We start from the raw sequence: 19,558 nt of genomic DNA, 5'->3' as shown, positions 1-19,558 counted from the left end.
TCCAGGCCCAAAGTGGAAGGTCAATCGGCTTTGATTATAGCTCAGCTTTATATGACCCCAAATACTTCCCAACTCAATCAGCCAAAAATATCCCTTCTTTACTGTGAACCATGATTCCAAAGGATAGAAGTCAGGGCTTCAGAAAAAAACAGCTGAGGACTGAGCCACCACTAATGACAGAAGGATGTCACTGTCCCTTAGGAACACAGCTTGTTCTAAAAGCCAGAGAAAATAAGCACGCTTACCTCCTTTGGAGAGGAAAACGGAATGCCTTCTTTTTCACAGATTTTATTTATTTTATTATAAGACATATAGGTAAAAACTTGCATATTTTGAAAAAGATAAAAAAGATAATAAAACAGACATTTTTCTCAGTAAGAAATATGTTCATAAATATGTTTTATCAAATGTTAAAATGGCTATTTGCAAAATAATAATAAATAGAACACAGCTGTGGCATACAAGGATCAACCCAAAGGATGAGACCTTTTTATGCTTTGGGGGAAAAAACCTTGGATTATATTTAAAGTGCAATCATTTTGCACTCCAGGTTACCAATAGTTGAGATTTTTAAAAAACATTTTATGATAGCTCCATGATTTCAAAAACAACAAAACATAAAAGAAGATTTAACTAAGTAGAATTTGACGAAAATAGTTTCCTCAAAATAAACACTTGTTAGACACATAAGTAAACAATTTTTTTGAACCTATAAGTGCTACATCTATCACCTCTTAGTCTACAAATCTCTGTGGTCTTTAAACAAAAACTGTTAGTAAGCCTTAGTTTCCAGCAAATGCCAGCACGTCCCTTCACAGTGGGATGGAGCAGTAAGTGTCCCGACTATGATGGGGCCAGCCCTACACCTGTCATTTCAGGGAGTGAGGTATGCAGAAAGCCCTCCTCCTTCCGATAAACTGCCACCAGTTCCCTAGATTGCTTTATGACTCACGGGCGTCAAATCCACATAGAACAAAACTGGGCAAAACCCCAATGAGGAGACACTCCTGTTCTAGGTATTCTTCATAAGCTTCAATATTCTGCTGCCCAAAGAAGAGGAAAAAACCCATGTGAACCCCAAACATGCCCTTAAGTGAGTCTCAGGCGTCCATGTAGCAGGTCAAGCTACTCCTCTGAATAAATACTGACTCTCGACAAAGATCTCTCCTTGTCTGGGCATGTGGTTGCCCAGGAGGCTAACCTGCTGGTCCCCATCTGCAAGGGGGAAGCCGCTGCTCACAATGCTATGTATTCAATCTAATATAGATCACTGGTCCCAAAGGCCTTCAGCGATGTCCATCAGGGAGACATCTGGTGACACTGGCTGCCTAGAGCACAGAGAGGTCATGGCAGGATTTTGACTTGAGCTTGAAGGCCATGTTCTTGTTGTTCTTGGCCACAATCTTGCCCCAGAAGCGCCGGGCTTTCCGGGGGATGCTCTCCCGCCTCTTCTGGTAGGCCAGCCTCCTCTCATTCTTCTCCTTGCTGTCTCGGCGCAGGCGGACCTGCCGCACGATGCCTTCAAACAGTTCCTTCACGTTGTGCTGCACGGCCGCAGAAGTCTCAATGAATTTGCAGTCAAACACCACGGCGCAAGCTCTCCCTTCTGGAAAGAAGAAGGAGAGAAGGAAGTCAGAGTATGATCCTGCATGACGTGGCGGAGCTGGAGGACACTTCTCTAAAACCCCACTAGGATGACATAGAGCAGTAGACTACAGTGCAGGTACAGAGAGGCGCTAAAGCACGCATCCTCCCCAGGGTAAGAGTAGAAATAGACCATGAGAGGATCCCAGGAAGCCAGCCAGATCCGGCTCACTGCAAATTCGCTATGTGAGAGTGCAATTCCATCAAACGCAGTAATACTAACTACAACAGCAAAAGCCAGAGCCCACACCTTCTAAAGGTTTGCTACGTTCACAAAACCAGGCCAAGCTCCTTCCAGACGCTTTTCACTGCTCATGACAATCTTGAAAAATATGCCGTTATCCTCATCACATAGATGAAGAAACTAGGTGAGGCTTTTTAAAACCATGAAGGAACTCACACAGCTGACAAGACACAGAAAGCCCAGCCTGCTCCAAACTCAAGCTTACACTCTTTCTCCTGACTCAGTTTCCTTGGCCGAAAACTGTAATTCTAATTCTACTACTTAGCTTTCCTCTTTAAAAAATAAAAATAAAAAGGTATGATGAGATCATTTGAGGAAAAAATTATTTTATAAATATATAATACAGTTACATCAAACTTTTCTAAAACTGCATAAGCTTTTCTAAAACTCTCAATTTCAAATACTCCATTGTGTTTAAAAACCATGTGTCCAAAGTTCAGTTTGAAGAGATCTAAACACTGAGCACTGTTGTGTACTAGCAAGACAATCCAACTGGTTGGAAAAATTGTCTTAGCAGGGACTGAAAATGCCATGTTTTATTTTTAGGGCTGTACTAAATCTACATTAAGCCAATACAATCTCGAGGGCCCTAAAAAGAATACGGAAGCACACTCATCAACTAGGAATTTTCCTTGAACAAGGACGAAGAAGCATGTGTGGTCCATCAGTCTGATGCCCTCATAGAGGTTTAGGAAGGAGGGCCTGGGGTTAGAGAGTATTAGATGGAGTAACAACCTGAGCACATCGCTTTTCTTTTGTCTCCCAACCCAGAGCTCCCTGTCAATGCATTAATGTGCGCTTTTCCTCCCCTGAACTTGGGATCTGCTTGAGAAGGGAAGGATAAGGAGCAAAAGTTAGGACTGCCAGTAAATTCCTGAGGATGCTCTCGTCCCTAAAGTAACTCCGGGAGAACACCCGAAGGGCAGTGGGGAGCCTGGAACCCTTCAGGTAGACCAGAGGATGAGGAGGAGAACAAGAAATGACTACTACAAATGCTGGGAACCATGGGAGTCTTCGACATGAAACTCCACGGAGCGTCCCACTGAGCCCCCGTTGCAGCCTTGCAGGGGGGAGGGGAAGAGAACCTGCCTGGAGGCCAGTGTGTGCGTGCAAGGGTGGTACCCAGGACCGCACACCCTCTCACCTGACACAGACACTTCTCGGCACCGCACTAAGTCACTTTTGTTGCCAACCAAAATGATAGGAATGTCTTCCGTCTGCCGGGCCCTGCGGAGCTGGATCCTTAGTTCAGAGGCCTTCTCAAAGCTCGCTCGGTCTGTGATGGAGTAGACGATGAGGTAGGCATCCCCAACCTGCATGCAGTGGTCCTGAAGCCATTCATTCTCCCCCTAATGGAATAAGAAAACCTTCCATGAGCTCAGGCTAGCCTGAACATTGAGATGTCGTTTTGCAAACAACTGTACGTCTATCCCAACTAAGAGAAAGGAAGAAAACTGCTTCCAACACCTCAAAATGCATTGGTCCTCCAAGATGTCTAGGGACTTGCTTTCCAATTATCACTACAGCTTGAGCTGATATGATGCATAACGACTTTGACAAGAAGTATTTCCAATTTCAATCTAACCTGCCAAAAACAGGCCTTTTCTGACTCCCTAAAAGTTTCCTTTTGTTTTCCCCAAGGGGTGGAGTTAAGAACCCTTTTGTGAGAACAGGAGGCTTCTCAATAAACAAATGATCTTGGGTATATGCGGGGAGGCCTAAAGCCTGCCCACAGCCTGCTGGGATGCAGTGCTAAGAAGGCCAGGCTTCACACAAGGCGGTTTGGTGTCACTGAAAACAAGCGGCCATGCTCATTTGAACTTTCCCTAACACAAATATGCTCCTTGTGGTTTTTAATAGAATCAGGGCAAACCACTGCAATCTGTTTGGTCTTTAGGGCTCATCTGTGAACGACCTGTTCCTCGGCACAGTCTCGTTCTTCAGAAGTAAACGCTTTTAATCAAGAAAATGAGCCCGCCTCGTCTGGAACATCCACTATGTAGGACAAGGTCACTCTGGCACCAAGCAGCCTGCTGAAAGGCAAGCCCTAAAAGAATACCCTGACAGTGACAGGCCCTGCATACCTTATTTTCCCACATGTCCAGGAGGATAATGGTTGCACTCTCTCCATCAACGAACAGGGTGCGCTCATATGTATCTTCTAGAAAAGAAAGAACATTGATATCAGAGTCAGGTGAATAAGAATTACTTTGGCACAAGAGGCTCCTGTCAAATTCACACTAGAAACTACACTCCATGGAGGCTGTGGAGGCAGCTCTCAGTCAATATAGTGCTGACTGGGCAAGCACAGGAACCTGAGTTCAGTCCTCAGAACCCACGTGAAAAGCCCAGCACGGTGGTCAGCACCTGTAACCCTTGCTTTGGGGAGGCAGAAGCAGACATATCCCTAGGGTCCGCTGCTCAGTGAGCCGAGCCAACTCAGCTAGACCAGAGGTTCAGTCTCACAAAACAAGGTGATGTTTTTAGAAGAACCACCCCTGAGACTGACTTCCAGCACCAATGAGCATATGCATACATATCCATACATACATGCTCTCACATGAACAGGTACCTCCCATACATACACACACATAGTGAGAGAGAGAAAGGTAGACAGACAGACAGAGAATGTACTTAGTGCATATACAACAAATAATGTAAATATACAAAACATTTACAAAAATAAATTACTATTGTAAGGGCTAGAAAGATGGCTCAATGACCTCTGACCTCTCTGCGTATCTGCATGCACACATGCGCACACACACACATCCGCACACACACACACACACACACACACATGTGCACGCGCACACACACACACACACACACACACACACACACACACACACACACTATTGCTTTCCTTCAGCGTGTGGCACACAGTCCTCCCATCCTACTAAGAGATCTTCCACAGGTTTTGTATGTGGATGACTAAATTACTTGAACTAAAGGGAAATTGCTTTCATCATTATTGAGCCTTTTTGGAGGAAAACCATTTATAAGGATAAACTCCCTAAGAACTTTTGACCCTAATCCAATGGATGAAGCTATGAGAAAGTATTAAGGATAAGCTCCATTATGGGATGTTTTAACTGTAAGCTCTATTCTCATAGGCCTTGTGGGAAATCCATTGTGTGTTTCAGTGGGTGGTCCCTGAACATTCATTCAGTAGAAACTTCAGGGACTCTGAGCTTAGCAATGTTTCTCCTCTTTGTAGAAACACAAGGAAAACATATTTGGAGACTGTCCCTAACTGGACCATCATCTTCTTTAACCCTCCGGCCCATTTGTTTTGCTGTAGCATGTTGAGATGGGTTCTTACCAGTAGTTGTGGCCAGCCTAGAACTTACAGGCTGGCCTGGAAGTCACTTCCTGGGTGCTGGGATAACAGGAATGTGCCATGACACCTGGCTTCTTCATTTTAAAAAATAAATACATAACGCGTTCCCTAACGTAAGACAGCTTGTGTTTTCATTTGAAGTACAACAGCAGCTTCCCTTGGTAATGGAAACTCTCTCTCTGAACTTGGGCCTGCATTGGCTGCAGGTGAAGGGTGAGAGCAGTCAAGAGCCAGAGGAGCTCCTGGAAAAAAAACGCTGCCAGGGTTGGAGGGGTGAGCCATCCTAGGGTTTCTATGAGAGGATTTCCCATCAGCGCTGTACAACGACCCCATGCCTGCTCTGGGTTTCCTGTTTTTAATCCCAACTTTTGAAAACTATAGCTTTCATAACAATTTATCTCTTTTGGGTCCTTGTGTCTAAGTCTGTTTCTTTAGCTATCTGTAAGGCTTGTCCCCACTAAGGGGGTGCTTTCTGGGTGTGAGTTTAAAATCTGAACTTCTTTTCCTCTCTATGCATCGCTGCATCACTGGCATCTCACCTAGCATGCAACACATGCCGATACTCTCAGGCATCTCACCTAGCATGCAACACATGCCCATACTCTCTGTCCACCCTGTGCTAGCTTCTCTCCCCTCCCCCTGCCCCCGGGTATTTCCCTACGGCAGAGATTTGCACCTGCCTTGTTTTCGTGCCCCCTCCGGCCCATAACGTATCTGGCCCATTGTATACGCTCAGTATAAACCTGTGCACTAAACCAATGAGCAGCAAATGCCATGGTGTTGTGGGCACACACAAACCTGAATTCAAATCTGGGAGCTACCCGTTCCTACCCACGTGACTCTAGACGATGTAAGTCCCTAAGGCTCAGTTTTCTGGCCATGGGATCTGAAGCTACAAACAGACTACAGGAACACAGAGCAGTGGAGATGCAGAGTCAGCTGTAAACAATGTTTATTCTGTGTGTACTACAGGCCAGCGTTGGGCTACATGCTCACTGCTCTTTCCTTAGTCCCCGTACCACCACCCTAGGAGTATCTCCCCAATTATACCACTGAGGAACCTTCCTGAGGTGAGGAAGCCGGCCCAAGAGCACTTAGCTAAAGTCTGTGTCACCTAGGGGTGGGGGAATCTACACCCACTCCTTCCATTCCAAATCCAGAGCTCCCTGTGTACTGTGAGTATCTTCTCACCTAGCACAGGGCTTCTAAATCCTAGTTGTCTTTAAGGTCAGCTCAGAGAGCTCCTCTTCCACCAAGCCTTTTCTGATTTCCACAGACAAATTCCACTTTCTCCATGTAACTCAAGATAATGTCACATCCTGGCTTGCTTTCCAGTTGGTGTATGTCTGACCTCCATTGCACATCGTAAGACTGCTAAGAGGAAGCTCCGGGGCTCTGCACGTAGCTTCCACTTCCACTGTGCCTCACCATGTGCTGCGGTACATGTTAAGTAACTGTTTATAGTGAATGAGTCGATGAATGGATGAATGGGTGGATGTACAGATGGAATTAGATATGCACAGAGAACCGTAAGACTATTGCAATAGGCTGGAATAGCATCCATCTTTATTAGGAGAAATGATGGGGAGACTATCATGTACGTCCCCTGGTTAATGCTGAAAAGAAAAGAAGAGAACTGTGCATGGGTGTGCCTGGGAAAACCTCCCTCTGGGGAAACACAGAGCTAACAAGTCAAGGTGAATGAGGGTGCACGTCTAGACCAAATGAATTAAGCTACTCAATTAGAAGTAAGATGGGGTGAATCGTCACTGAGAAGCTTCTCATTATCAGATGCTCAGTTGAGTAGGCAGTTAAGGAAAAGCCCTTCTCCTCTCTCCAAAAACGTTTCCCATTTTTCCCAATTCCAGTTGCAAATCAGTCCTATCCCTCTGTGCCTATTGGATATTACCCTCTGCATAGATACCGCCTCTGCAAATAGGCAAGCACATTTAGAAGCGTATTATCCATTAACTTTTCAACTCCCCCCTCTTTAAAGAAATAAAACAACAATGCTTAGGCAATCCCTCCCTTATATCAGCCCTCAGAGCAATTTATTACTGCTTTCCCAGTACTTGCTCTAAATCACAGCCACTGGCACTTAGCTTCACAACCCTTGGCCATCACTGGGTACCCAAAGCCTGCACAGGGTCATCCCACGTGTTATATACTTAACAGCACCTGGGACATTAAATCCTAGGCCTGCAGAGGACAGTGAAAGAATGTGGGTTTTTAGTTAAACCACAGTGGGTTTGAATCCAAGCCCTAGGAGTCACTTAACTCTGTAAGCCTCCATCCTAACACCTGTGAAGTGGGGATGCTAACACCGTATTAGTTCTGTCCTTGTCTGAACTGCCAAAAGCACGTGTGAAATGCCTAGCACAGTGCCACCACATGGCATGGCCCCACACATGGTAGAATGAGTAAAAAAGCACTGACATAAACTATAAAACCCCAGCCTCCACACCCAGCTTCCCCAAATGGGTGATTCTCCATCTGCCACTCACTCTCTCCAAGACTCCATTCATGCATGGGCATACAAATTCCGTGAGGACCGAGGTAAACACCAGCAAACAGAAGGCACTCCTCAGAGGCCCCTCCCACCGCAAATGCCCATTCTGAATATCAGCTCCATCCTCCTTTGCTGCCTTCTAGAACCCACCGGCCTGTACTAAGAGCAAAACAACTGCACACCAGCCCTGCTTCTCCCTTGACTCTTGCTTAGCTATAGTCCCTGAGATTCTGGAAGTGAGGAGAGAAATGGATGCTACATCCCTGAGTCATCCTTCACGGCCTGTCCCTGAGCTGCCTCTTGAAGCAGTGAACTTCCTCACACCCAGACAACCAAGGACCATGAAATGTTTGGATGAAGCGGGCCATTGTAGTGAGGAGTAGAGTTCGAACAAGTTGCATAGAGAGAAATGAGTCACCACTAAGCCATCTTTCCCACCCTCGTTCTCCCCAAAGTCTGCCATGAGGTCGTCCATTTAACCGAAAGTGGGGACAGACCATGTGAGACATGCAAACACTGGACAGTCTTCCTCCATTTCTGCAGCTGTGAACGGGGCATGTCGCTGACCTGGGTCTGTGTGCTGCTGGTGGCGCTCTAGTTGAAGGACACGGTACAAAAATAACTAATCATTAGAGCTGTAATTTCCACCCCAAAACATACAGCACCTGATGTTGTGATATATGTTTTTATAAACCAGGTCTAGAATTAAGTGAGGATTGAATCAATAAACATTCGAAATAAGACCACATAGAGAAAATCCCGTGGAAAACCTCTCAGACGCTACACAGGGCATTTTTCATCATTTTTATATTTCAATTTTTTAAAATTCTATTACAGCAAGTTCAGCATTTGACCTAGTTACTCTTGCAAATGCTTCTAATGTTAGTGGACACAAGCTAATTGGTGCACTCTAACAGGTGTTTCGTTTTCCCGAAATCAGTTTGGTTTTATGCATACTCACAGAAAAGGTACCTGCACTGAACGGTCCAGGTCAGGGTCAGCCTCCCTGGACCCCTCAGACTGGACCTCAGAAAGCCCCTTGATGGCTCAGGTCAATAGAGTTTGGTGCTGTGCACACATATTCTTCTCTTTTCTTTTTTCTGCTGAGGACCTGTGCCAGGACTTGGGGTTGGCCTCTGCCACCCAACTCAGTATCAAGTATCTCATTTTCTCCTAATTCTTAAGATACATTTTGTTTTGATTTACTGTTTTGGGGGGGGGTTGTTTTGTTTTGTTTTGTTTTTTGCGGCAGAGTCACATAGCACAAGCTAGCCTCAACCTCACTACGTAGCTGAAAATGACCTTGAATTCCTAGTCCTTCTGTCTCTGCCTTCCCAGTGCTGGGACAGCAAGTGTGTGCCATTGTGCCTGGCTTCCAGCTCTGCAGAAAAATGACCCACCCACTTTTGTTTTTTAGCTTACAAGACAGAAGCCCACCAGTGCCAGGCTACCTACCTCCCAGGACCTCACAGTCGCTGTCCATGCTGTCATGTACACCTGCAAAGATGTTGGCCAGGGTGGACTTGCCCACCCCTTGCTCCCCTATAAGCACCACTCGGTAGTAGGTGTTTCCCAACTCAGAGGAGATGACGGAGTCTGTGGAGTCGGAGGACCAGCTCTGTCGGCAGTGGTCTTCGTGAGTGCTGGAGTGGCAGTTTCGGAGGCTGCAAGGGTGGGGATCCTTCTGGACCATCAGATGCCTGCCGTCAGCAGGGATGCTCCAGCGCTGCTGTGGCTGCATGCCCACAGTGCCCTGGCGCATGGTGACGTTATTCAGAGTCATTGTGGGGTCCTAGGAAGCAAAGCAGTCAAGATCCCGATATTAGTAAGGATGAGTTAGGCCCAAGGGGGCACAAACGCTGTCATCGGTGGTATTCCATTTGATGGGTGTGAATTAAGCACTCTTAATATAAGAAACACCCATGAAACAGTCCCTAAGACCTTAGCAAGCAAAATTTTCAACTATACACACATACAGTAACTGGCTTCTGAAGCAGGCTGTCATTTGCCACACCAGTAACATCACCAAATACTTATAACCTTCCTCCATCCTTAAAGGAGCTTTGACAATCCCACTGGGAGCTGGCACAGAGGCAGCTGGAAGGAACCCACTGCCTCTAGCAACGGCTTAACCGCCAGCAACAAGTCAGTGCTGCTGGGGACCAGCTGGCCAGGTTAGCCACTCTTGTCTAAACATGGCTCTCAATCGCACCAGCGTCTTGCAGCCTTTTGTGCCTCAGTGGGAAACACGTGGCAATGACATCACTCCCCTGGTTGGACTGGACAGGCACTTTGGGGGAACTTCCATGTTTAGTAAAGTTGCCCTGTTGATCTCCAGCTGCCTGAAGAGAACATTATCTGGGGAGTGGGACAGTTTCTGTTTGAGGTTTATGCCTCACCTCTGCCCCCTTGCTCAGGGATACTGTTTAACATAGGAGCCCTGAGCCTAGTCCTTCTCACGGAGCTGCTCACGTTTGGACACTTCAAACTTGCACAAAAAGTGCTTCATTCTCAACAAATCTCGTCCACTCCAAGATTTAGTTAATTAGCTCAGAGTTCCACCTTCTTGAAGTAAATCAGAAGGTCAAAGACTCAGCGAAAAGACATTCAACAACTTCCTACAATGTTCTCCTTGCAAGACTTCCTTGCCCGACAGAGCAGTCTGTTCTTCCAAAACTGCCTGAGAGGACACAGAAGCATCCATGGTTAACTCAGCAAGTGCCCCGAGTGAGCGCGAGGATCGCACTGAGCTCACACACCCTACTCCATACCCCGACTCCTAGGCCACTAGCCAGAACCAGCCGGTTTCTTTTTAAGTCATAAAAACAGTCCCTGGGTTGGCGGACTTGGCCGCTTGGTCACCCAATCGGTAAGGTGACACTCCTCCGGACTGAACTAAGGAATCCCCATCAGGAGCGCATCCTCTGCACCTGAACTTCTTACTCCCATGGCAGAACCTCCAGCACAGACATCACAGTCCTGGGGCTCCCTTCCCAACTTAAAAAGTTCAGCGACCAGAAACGCCCCTCCCCGCCGCGGCTCCCACCGGGATGCCCCCTTACTTGGCTGCACCCGGCCGCGGGGTGGGCGTCCGCCGTCGGTCCGCACAAAGCCCGCCGCCTGCTGCGGAGCCTGCTGCCCGCCTGCGATGCCGGTTCCGCAGCCCGAGGCCGTGTGGCATCCGCTGGCACGGCCGTCTCCCAAAGCCACCGCGGCCCGCAGCCGTTTATAGCGCGCCCGGCGGCCCCGCGACGGGGCTTTTCCGTGACGTCAGCGCTCCCGCCGGGAGGGGGCGGCTCTGCAGCAAACTGAGTTGCAGCCACTTGGCTAAATCAGTTACTCCCGGCCATGTGATTCCCCTCGCCCCTTGAGGGGAGAGGGGGGGAAAAAAAAACGAAAGTTCAATCCTTGACCTCCTTGATTTTGTTTTATTTTCTTTTTATCAGGTGGACACTGGAAAAATACACTTAGTGCTACTTAATCGCCCTTCCCGGCAGGGCACTTGTGAGCTGTCTGAGTAAAGGATGGGGAAAAGAGACAGACCTGAGTTGCGAGTCCAGCTTTGCCAAGAAGGCAGATCCGCCTGAGTGAGCAAGACTTGGGCCTCCAGGATGGAGCTAGAGCCACTCTGGGTGGGCAGGCCAGTTTTATAGCATGCTCTGAGAGGCAATCGGGCTCTTCCTGCTTCCTATCCCCCTCTGTCTGGATTGGGGAGACGGGGAGCACCATACTGCTTTGTTTCCCTCTTCTGGCCGAGACCCAAAAACAAGGGGCTGGAGGAAAGAGCTGGGGAGACCTTGAAAAGGGCAGTTTGGCTCCAAGCAGCTTGCCATAAACACTGCTGCCCTCCTGTTCTGGCCACAATGCTGAAGCTCCACAATCAGAAATCTAATCACATCCCAGTTGGCACATCTCAGAACCGAGCTGCTTGCCACGGCTGGAACTGTGGCCTGGAGCCTGGGCTTTCCAGCCCTGCGGAGATACTCAGTCCCAATCCCCTGAGAGGCCTGGGGGTGAAGGACACAAGATCACAACTGCTCCTAACATTTACTAAGATACCTGTGGTGCTGGTAGCCCGGGGACCTTGCTCCTTACTGCAGTTGTAGATTGAGGACAAGGGGTGCTGCAAAGGAACCTGCCCAAGGTCAGGGTTGGTGGCAGGGGCAGCATTCAGAGTCCAGTTTGAGTAAATTTTAAACTGCACCGCTAAGTGACCTCTTCCCCAGGACATGGGTATTTCCCAGGGACACGGCATTTCCCACATGCTGTGTTTAGAGTCCGTACTAGCCTGTCCAACGCATCCATCTGCTTCTCTGGCCAGCCCCTGCTCTGGGTTGGCTGGTGGCTCCTCCGCAGGAAGCAGTCAGCAGCACCAGTGTCCATTGCAACAGCTGGACTGCTCTGTGGGGGCAATGGATTCCCAGTTTTCCTGCAGGTATCCATCCGATTTGGGAATTATCCAAGTGACTGGCCTCTAAAGCCCGTCAGGGACCAAGTTGGCAAGGGTACAATCCACCAAGCAATAAAATTTAGAGTGCCTTGGTCTCAGGTGGAGCCCCAATCTTTTTTATGCACAAGGAAACTGAGAGCCAGAGGGATGAAGGCCACTCAGAGAGGAGATAGCCAAGCTGAAGTGTACTCTGGGTACTATAGTGCTCTGGGCACTGCTCTTCATCCACCACGTTTTTCCTCAGGATTAACCGGGTGGGGAAGTAAAAGGAAAAAGAGGGGATTGAGGAAGAAGAAGAAGAAGAAGAAGAAGAAGAAGAAGAAGAAGAAGAAGAGGAGGAGGAGGAGGAGGAGGAGGAGGAGGAGGAGGAGGAGGAGGAGGAGGAGGAGGAGGAGGAGGAGGAGGAAGAGGAGGAGGAGGAGGAGGAGGAGGAGGAGGAGCTGGAGGAGGAGGAGGAGCTGGAGGAGGAGGAGCTGGAGGAGGAGGAGAAGGGAGAAACGGCAATGGAGACAGAGAGGGAGATGGGGGGGAGGAAGACAGACACACAGAGGCAGAGAGACCGTGAACCCCCAAAGGCTATCCAGGTTGATACACTGAGAATCATCCTGTCTCCTCACCACGTCTCTCTCTGACAACTATTCTCAACAGAAACCCTCTGGGGTAAAACTGCCGTGTGGAGTTCATAAGCATGTCACATAGTCTCTTAACTCTACTTCTGCACATTGATAAGAATCTCAGATCGGGAGCTGGAGTGATGGCTCAGTGGTTAGAGATGTTTCTATCTCTTCCAGAGGATTCGCTTCCCAGCATTCACATCAGATGGCTTGCAGCTGCCTGGAACTCCAGCTCCAGGGGACCTGCTGCCTTCCTCTGTTCTCTGCAGGGACCTGCACACACACACACACACACACACACACACACACACACACACACACACACACACATAATTAAAAATAAGAAGGAAAACTAAGAACCTCACATCAGGGAGGTGGCTCAGTGGTAAAGTGCCTGCTGAGCAAGCCTGAGGACCTGGGTTCCAGATCCTTCACATCCACATAAAAGCCAGGCACGGGGGCACATGCCTGTAGCCTCAATGCGGGAGGGCGGGACAGAGACAGGCAGATGTCAGGGCCAGCCAGCCCAGCGATCAGTGAATTACAGGTCAGGGAACGAGCCCATTTTATGAAAATAAGGTGGCGAACAATAGAGGAAGCCATCTAAAGACTTACCCTCTGGCCTCAGCTATCATGCACAGGCAAGCACAACCACCACACATACACAAAGTACCACACACACACACACACACACACACACACACACACACACACACCAGCCTCACATTCATGATATAACTGAATGTCCTGGCAATATCTACTGTGCACTGTTCCATTGGCACATGTAAAACACTCCGAAGAAAATGAACTGTAAAGGTCCAGGAGGGAGGAGGCACAGTAAGGATGCTTCTGAGGAAAAGGATCTAACTTTTCAATTCTTCCGTCCCACAAGAAGACAGATGAGGACAAACAAGAAAACAATAATGTAAGACAGGTTCCAACTGAATGACAGTTAAGTGAAAATTTAGAGAGAGAGAGAAATCCTAGTTTCACCTCACCATAAGCACATTTGAGAGCCAAATCCTGTCTACCAGAGTCCCAACCAGCTCGCCCAGGATTCCAGCTCCAGGGGCCATCCGAGGGTATGAAACTGCACAGAAAAGGTGGAACCAGGGCATCTGAGCAAATGGCAAGTGCTGAAGAGGAGAAACTGGCAGCATTCTGTTGGTTCTTGTTCTGTAAATATGGTCTCCATATTCTTTCTGCCAGCATTTGAAGGCATCCTTAGGTCCCAGCAAAATGAGCAGCGGGAGTCTTGGGTTTTTTGTGTTTTTTTTTTTGTCTTTTGAGACAGGGTTTCTCTGTGTAGCTTTGGAGCCTTTCCTGGAACTCATTCTGTAGCCCAGGCTGGCCTCGAACTCACAGAGACCCGCCTGCCTCTGCCTCCCAAGTGCTAGGATCAAAGGCGTGCGCCACCACCGCCCAGCACAGTGGGAGTCTTGTAAGGGGGTAGAACAAGAACAACAAAATCACCATTTCTAAGCAGTCTTCCCGCTTTATCTCTGTCAATCCTCACTGTGGGAGGCCTGCCTCTTTCTCTATGGGAAGCCCACTCCCACTCCAAGCTCCTCCCGCACTCTTGAGGAGGGGGAGTAAGAAATATTTAGGAAGATAGAGGGGAGAGAAACATAGAAACACAGGATAGCCTCAGGAGGGCCTGAATCAATACCCACCAGCCCCTCCAGTGTTTTCTAAAGGACCTTTTATAGGAATGCCAAGGGGTGGAGCAAAAGACCTTCCCCTAGCATAGCCGAGTGCAGACCCTTCCAATCACCTGGTCACAGTGGTCACTAGTGATCAAGCAATCCCCTAGTGCAGCCCTGCTAGGCAAAGCAAGCTCAGATCTCCCTAGGAAACCTTGGTGGGCCTCCACAACTCACCACACCTCCTGCGGTTATTTGCATCTTATGAATGCTGTGGAGGGGCCTAATAGCAGCTCTGGAGAGCAGAGCTGTGTGCTCGGGATCCACTCATCACCACTGTTTTATTTCTAGTTGGGCACATGGAGCCCTGCTCCCACACTAGCCCAGCTAGCCCTAGGAGAGACTAGACCAATTCTCTTCCTCCAGAAAGAATAGGTGTTGCAGATGATCGTCTGAAGCCCATGATCTTCCTGGGACCACATTTCCCAGCAAGTGAGGCTTCTTCCCTCAAAGGCATGAGCCACAACTCTTCTCCTAGCCCAAAGCCCCAAGTAAGAAGATTAACTTGGGGTCAATCCATGTCACTGTGCCTCAACCTGCATGGAGACTTGGGCAGCAGCTTCCAGCATTTCAAATGGGATGAGAGAGCTAGACGTAGAGAAAGAGCAAACCCTTTGACTCAGGATGTGAATGAGGGTATTGGGGTCATGTCTCTCACAATCACTGGTAGACTATGACTGTCTTAGTGAGGCTTTCTATTTCTGTGAAGAGACACCATGACCACAGCAACTCTTATAAAGGAAAAACATTTAACTGGGGTGACTTACATTTTCGAGGTTTAGTCCATTATCCTTATGGTGTGACGTGGTGGTATGGAGGCAGACATGGTGCTGGAGAAGGAGAGTCCTACATCTTGACTTGCAAGCCACAGGAAGTGGTCTAAGACACTGGGCAGTATCTTGAGTACATATGAGACCTCAAAGCCCACCTCCACAGTGACACACTTCCTCCAACAAGGCCACACCTACTCCAACAAAGCCACACCTCCCAATAGTGCCACTCCCTTTGAAGGCCATTTTCTTTCAAACCACCACAATGACCCTGAGTACCATGCCTTGAAAACTAGGAAGGAGAGATGATGGGTTGGCCCAGGGTTCATACATGCCGGGGCTATAATACTCTTCTACAACTTGCTCTCTTCCAAAAGCAATGGAAGCATTCACTCATCTTTAATATACTGCCCCATGCCACATGCTTACTACAGCCAAGGCAGTGCTGTGGCTGGCATGCAGGGAAAGCAAAGTGAACACCATGCAAATGGTCTCCATTTCCCATCAACAACCACAAAGATATCACAGTGGGTTTGTTTTCTTCTCACTGCGTTTTAAACGTTGTATTGGTCAGCTGTCTGTTACTACAGTAAAACAGCGAGGGTAATTCACTTACAAAGTCAGTTTGGGGCTTATGGTTCTCGAAGGTTCGTAGTCCAAGATGGGGCGGTTCCCTTTGCCTTGGGCCTCTAGCAAGGCTTCATATCATGATGGGAGCACGAGTCAGAATTGAGAGGCCAGTGTCTCTCCATCCCCTTTAGCGGCCGCCCTAATGATCAAAGGGCCTCCCATTAGGCCTCACCTCCTGAAGACCCCCTACCAATGGCACAAACGGAGTCTCTTGGGAGCCTGCCTATCTCACAGTCTCTGGGCCTTCAATGCATGGCCTGTAGGGGACTTTCAAAATCCAAACTATAGCAATGTTTACAATTTAGTCCATTTAGCCAAGGTGTACATTCAGGTCCCACAGTCCTTACTAATCCTTAATACAGTTGACTCCAGTTGGATCTTCCCTTTTATACTAGCTACTGCCCCCTAAAGACGTGTGTGATCCCTGCATGGGCTAAAAGAAAAGGTAGGAAGGAGATTTCACAACAGAAAAGCAAGATCAAGCCCACAACCTACCGCCTCCCCATGCAGCTGAGCCTGGGCGGCTGGCTTCTGCTGTGCTGCAAATGGACTGTGGAAGCTTGTTAACTACAGACGAGGCATCAGCATGGCGTTGACTGTGACGATGACGCAGGAGCCAAAGACTGGAGTTCAGCCACCTGCCCTCAGCTTTGCTGCCTCTTCAGGCTCCAGTTAAATGAATCCGGCAGAATTCAGGACACACGCAGTGGCAGAAGGCAGGGCGGCAAATGTCCTCCCATTAGATGTTACCAGGAAAAAATTAGCAAGGAGAGTGGTGTGGCTAAGCGCTGCAAACAAACAAGGAGACGGGGCCAAATGCCCCGCACACATAATAGGTCTCCATCAGCCACAAAAATACTCAGGGGAGGAGCTGGGTGGGAGGCAATGTGCAAAGTGTGAGCACAAAAGGAGCCGCCCACCCACTCTGGGAAGCCTAAAGAAGGAAAGAATTACTATATGGAAAATCATTGCTTTACGGAAGGATGGGGGCTGCCAATTGCACAATCAAGAGAGCCCTGATTAAGAGAAAATAAAGACTGAAGAAAAGACGACTAAGAATAACCTCCCAGCACCCAGAGGCCGGCAGCATCCAGATGGACAACCCCTCCAGCTGCATCTCCTTAAGACCCCCCTCCTTCTCATCAGACTCCCGCTGAGCACACTTCATTTCCCACTGAAAAAATTCTTAGCTAGTATCCATCCATCGGGCACTCCATGAGGCCAGCCTACTGCAGGCCTCCATGGCTATAAGGCAGAGATACCCAGGGTCCCATCTGTATTAATCCTGCAGGGAGAACAGAATATAACAGGTTAGGGGGATGGGAGGGTTGAAAAAAGCAGACGTTTCTTCCCATTCATTCTTTCAAAAAACAAAAAACTACATGCAAAAGGAGATGGAAATACTGGACAAGGAGGATAAAGTTGGGACTGTGAAGGCATGCCCACCAGTAGGACTATTAGCTCCAATGGTTACAAAATGATGGTCCGCCATCAATATTTAAAATGTTCTTATCCTTCAGGACCCAGAAATTCCACTTCTAAATGCACATCTTATTACACAAGGAAATAAAAAGAAGTATGCTCATGAAAAGCACTGTTGGAAGTAGCAATAATCAGAAACCACCTCACCATCATCAGCAAATTGATGCCTTGTAGTGCATACATACAGCAGTGAAAATGAGTGTCATACATCTACTTATATTAAGAAAAATGAGTATCAAGACCATACTGATGATGTGGGAAAGCAACTTACAGGATATTGACGGGGCAACTGTTCACATAAAAATTTCAATGTCACACTAATAGTTACAGTTAAATACATATTTGGTGACGGTAGAACAGGAGAACACAAAACAGCAGCTTCAGACTCGAACCATTCTTGAGGACAAGAAGGACAGTTGGATGGACAGCAGCTGTTCTCAAGCAAGAGGCCAACAAAGGGTTACACCGTGAGATCAAATGCCTAGCAAACCAGTCAGGGGTTCATTCGTGAGAGAGGCTGATTTTCCCTCTCCCCGCAGGCTTCAGTAAGGTACATTCACCTTTCTCCTGTGAAGAATAGCATCCGAAGTTTATTTCAAAATGAGAATTCATCACATCTTTAATTGATGGAAAGTTATAAGTTCAGCTGATTTTTTTTTTGAAGTCCACCTAACTGTCTGTGTTACTCTCTGCCCTCCTCATGCGTGGGGATTATTTTACTCCAAAGGCTGCACTTACAGGAGATAGTAAAGCTAGTTGAACAGGGATACTGCGGCTGGCACAGGCCAGGCACTGAAGTCCTCACCACAGCTTTGCAAAGTAGTTACTGCTCTCCTTCCCACGTGAACGGTAAAGAGGCTGAGATTAGGGGGAAAGGACTTTAACTAGGGATTGGCATCTTTTGTCTTCCATTCTAGATTCCGGCTCCTGTTTGGAAACCTGGCACACCGTGGGTTTTCAATAAGGATCTACTGAAAAACTGAATAAATGCACCACTGTCTGATCTGGTCAGTTATTTAAGACTACTTTGATTCCAGCTTCTCAGAGTGACTTCAGCAAGACAAGTCTCATCGAAAGACCTGGATGCAAAGGGCTTCCGTCCCATGCACGGGAGCTTGGTCTCAGCAAAGACATGTGGGGCCTTCACTTTGTACAGCAAATATGTGAGAAACTATGCAGGGTACGGGACTCAGGGACTAAGTCCTAGCACCCAGGAGCTCCGATCCCAAAGGACAAAGAAACACATATCCAAAGCATGTTCTGACGCAGAACGAAACACTATGCCAGGCACAGCACAAGGAATGAGGAAGAGATGTGTCTACACAGCCTGGTGTCCTGCAGGAGAGTCTTCCCTCCCTCCAGCATGCCTGCCTCGGGCCTCCTGCACCCCACTGTGCTCTCCTCACCCTTCAAGAGGACCAAGACCTCCTCCCTGCTCTCTACCCATGCACATCCTGCCTTCTTACCTCTTGCTCATTGTAACAAGAGGAACTCTTAGGTGATTCACAGTCTCTCAAGCAGCACAGAGCTGGAGCAGGAAAGGCCTGCAGGAACTCTGTGTGGCACTCTCTGTGGGTGGCCTTCAAGCAGTTCCCCACCACCCCACCCCTGTCTTCCCCAAGAGGTTTGTTCAACAGTAGAAGGAGAGCTGCTGGCATCAGGAGATGGATCACAATCCAGGCTAAGCCAGCCAAGGAAAGCTCATCTTTGCTGAAAGATCGTTCCAATGGGGAATGTGACCTTGTCCGGCCAGCACCTCGTGCAGTGGCATCTCTCTGAAAGTTAACCCAGGAGAGCTCCTTTGCCAGCCTTGTCCTCATTCTCCATCTACGTGTTCAGAATGTTCAGGATTGCTCCTTCCTCAAACTCCAACTTCCACGGAGGTGGGATCATACCTGATTTCCTTAGCACTGCACAGCAGTGTCTAAATGCTGCCTGGACCATACTCAGCCTTTACTAATTATTTTGAATGGCCAAATAAGGAATGAGATTACGTCCAGCTAGAACGACTGAAAAGGGCTTCATGTAGTGATAGTTAAGATGAGTCTTAATAGAAAATTTAATAATACGATGAAATGAGAATACTAACTAACGTTGCTAAGATCTGCTTTGCATATTCAAGGCACTCTGATATTGGATCATCTCTTTCAATCTTCACAACTACCCTAT

General features: G+C 48.0%; 1 protein-coding gene across 1 annotated transcript; it reads right to left on the bottom strand.

Annotated features, from left to right (window-relative positions):
* Nucleotides 1-301: 301 nt before the first annotated feature.
* On the bottom strand, nt 302-12,411 carry Gem (GTP binding protein overexpressed in skeletal muscle). Its single transcript, XM_052718201.1, has 5 exons — nt 10,803-12,411; nt 9,196-9,532; nt 3,973-4,049; nt 3,033-3,237; nt 302-1,606 (listed from the first exon to the last, which is right to left on the bottom strand). Exons 2-5 carry the CDS (start codon nt 9,521-9,523, stop codon nt 1,329-1,331), a joined length of 888 nt encoding a protein of 295 aa, XP_052574161.1. The 5' UTR covers nt 9,524-9,532; nt 10,803-12,411; the 3' UTR covers nt 302-1,328.
* Nucleotides 12,412-19,558: the final 7,147 nt, after the last annotated feature.

The sequence above is a fragment of the Peromyscus californicus genome, unplaced genomic scaffold (genome assembly GCF_007827085.1).
Source record: "Peromyscus californicus insignis strain IS unplaced genomic scaffold, ASM782708v3 Scaffold_5__1_contigs__length_169319896, whole genome shotgun sequence".
Classification (NCBI taxonomy): domain Eukaryota; kingdom Metazoa; phylum Chordata; class Mammalia; order Rodentia; family Cricetidae; genus Peromyscus; species Peromyscus californicus.
This window is presented reverse-complemented; position numbering and strand designations above follow the sequence as displayed.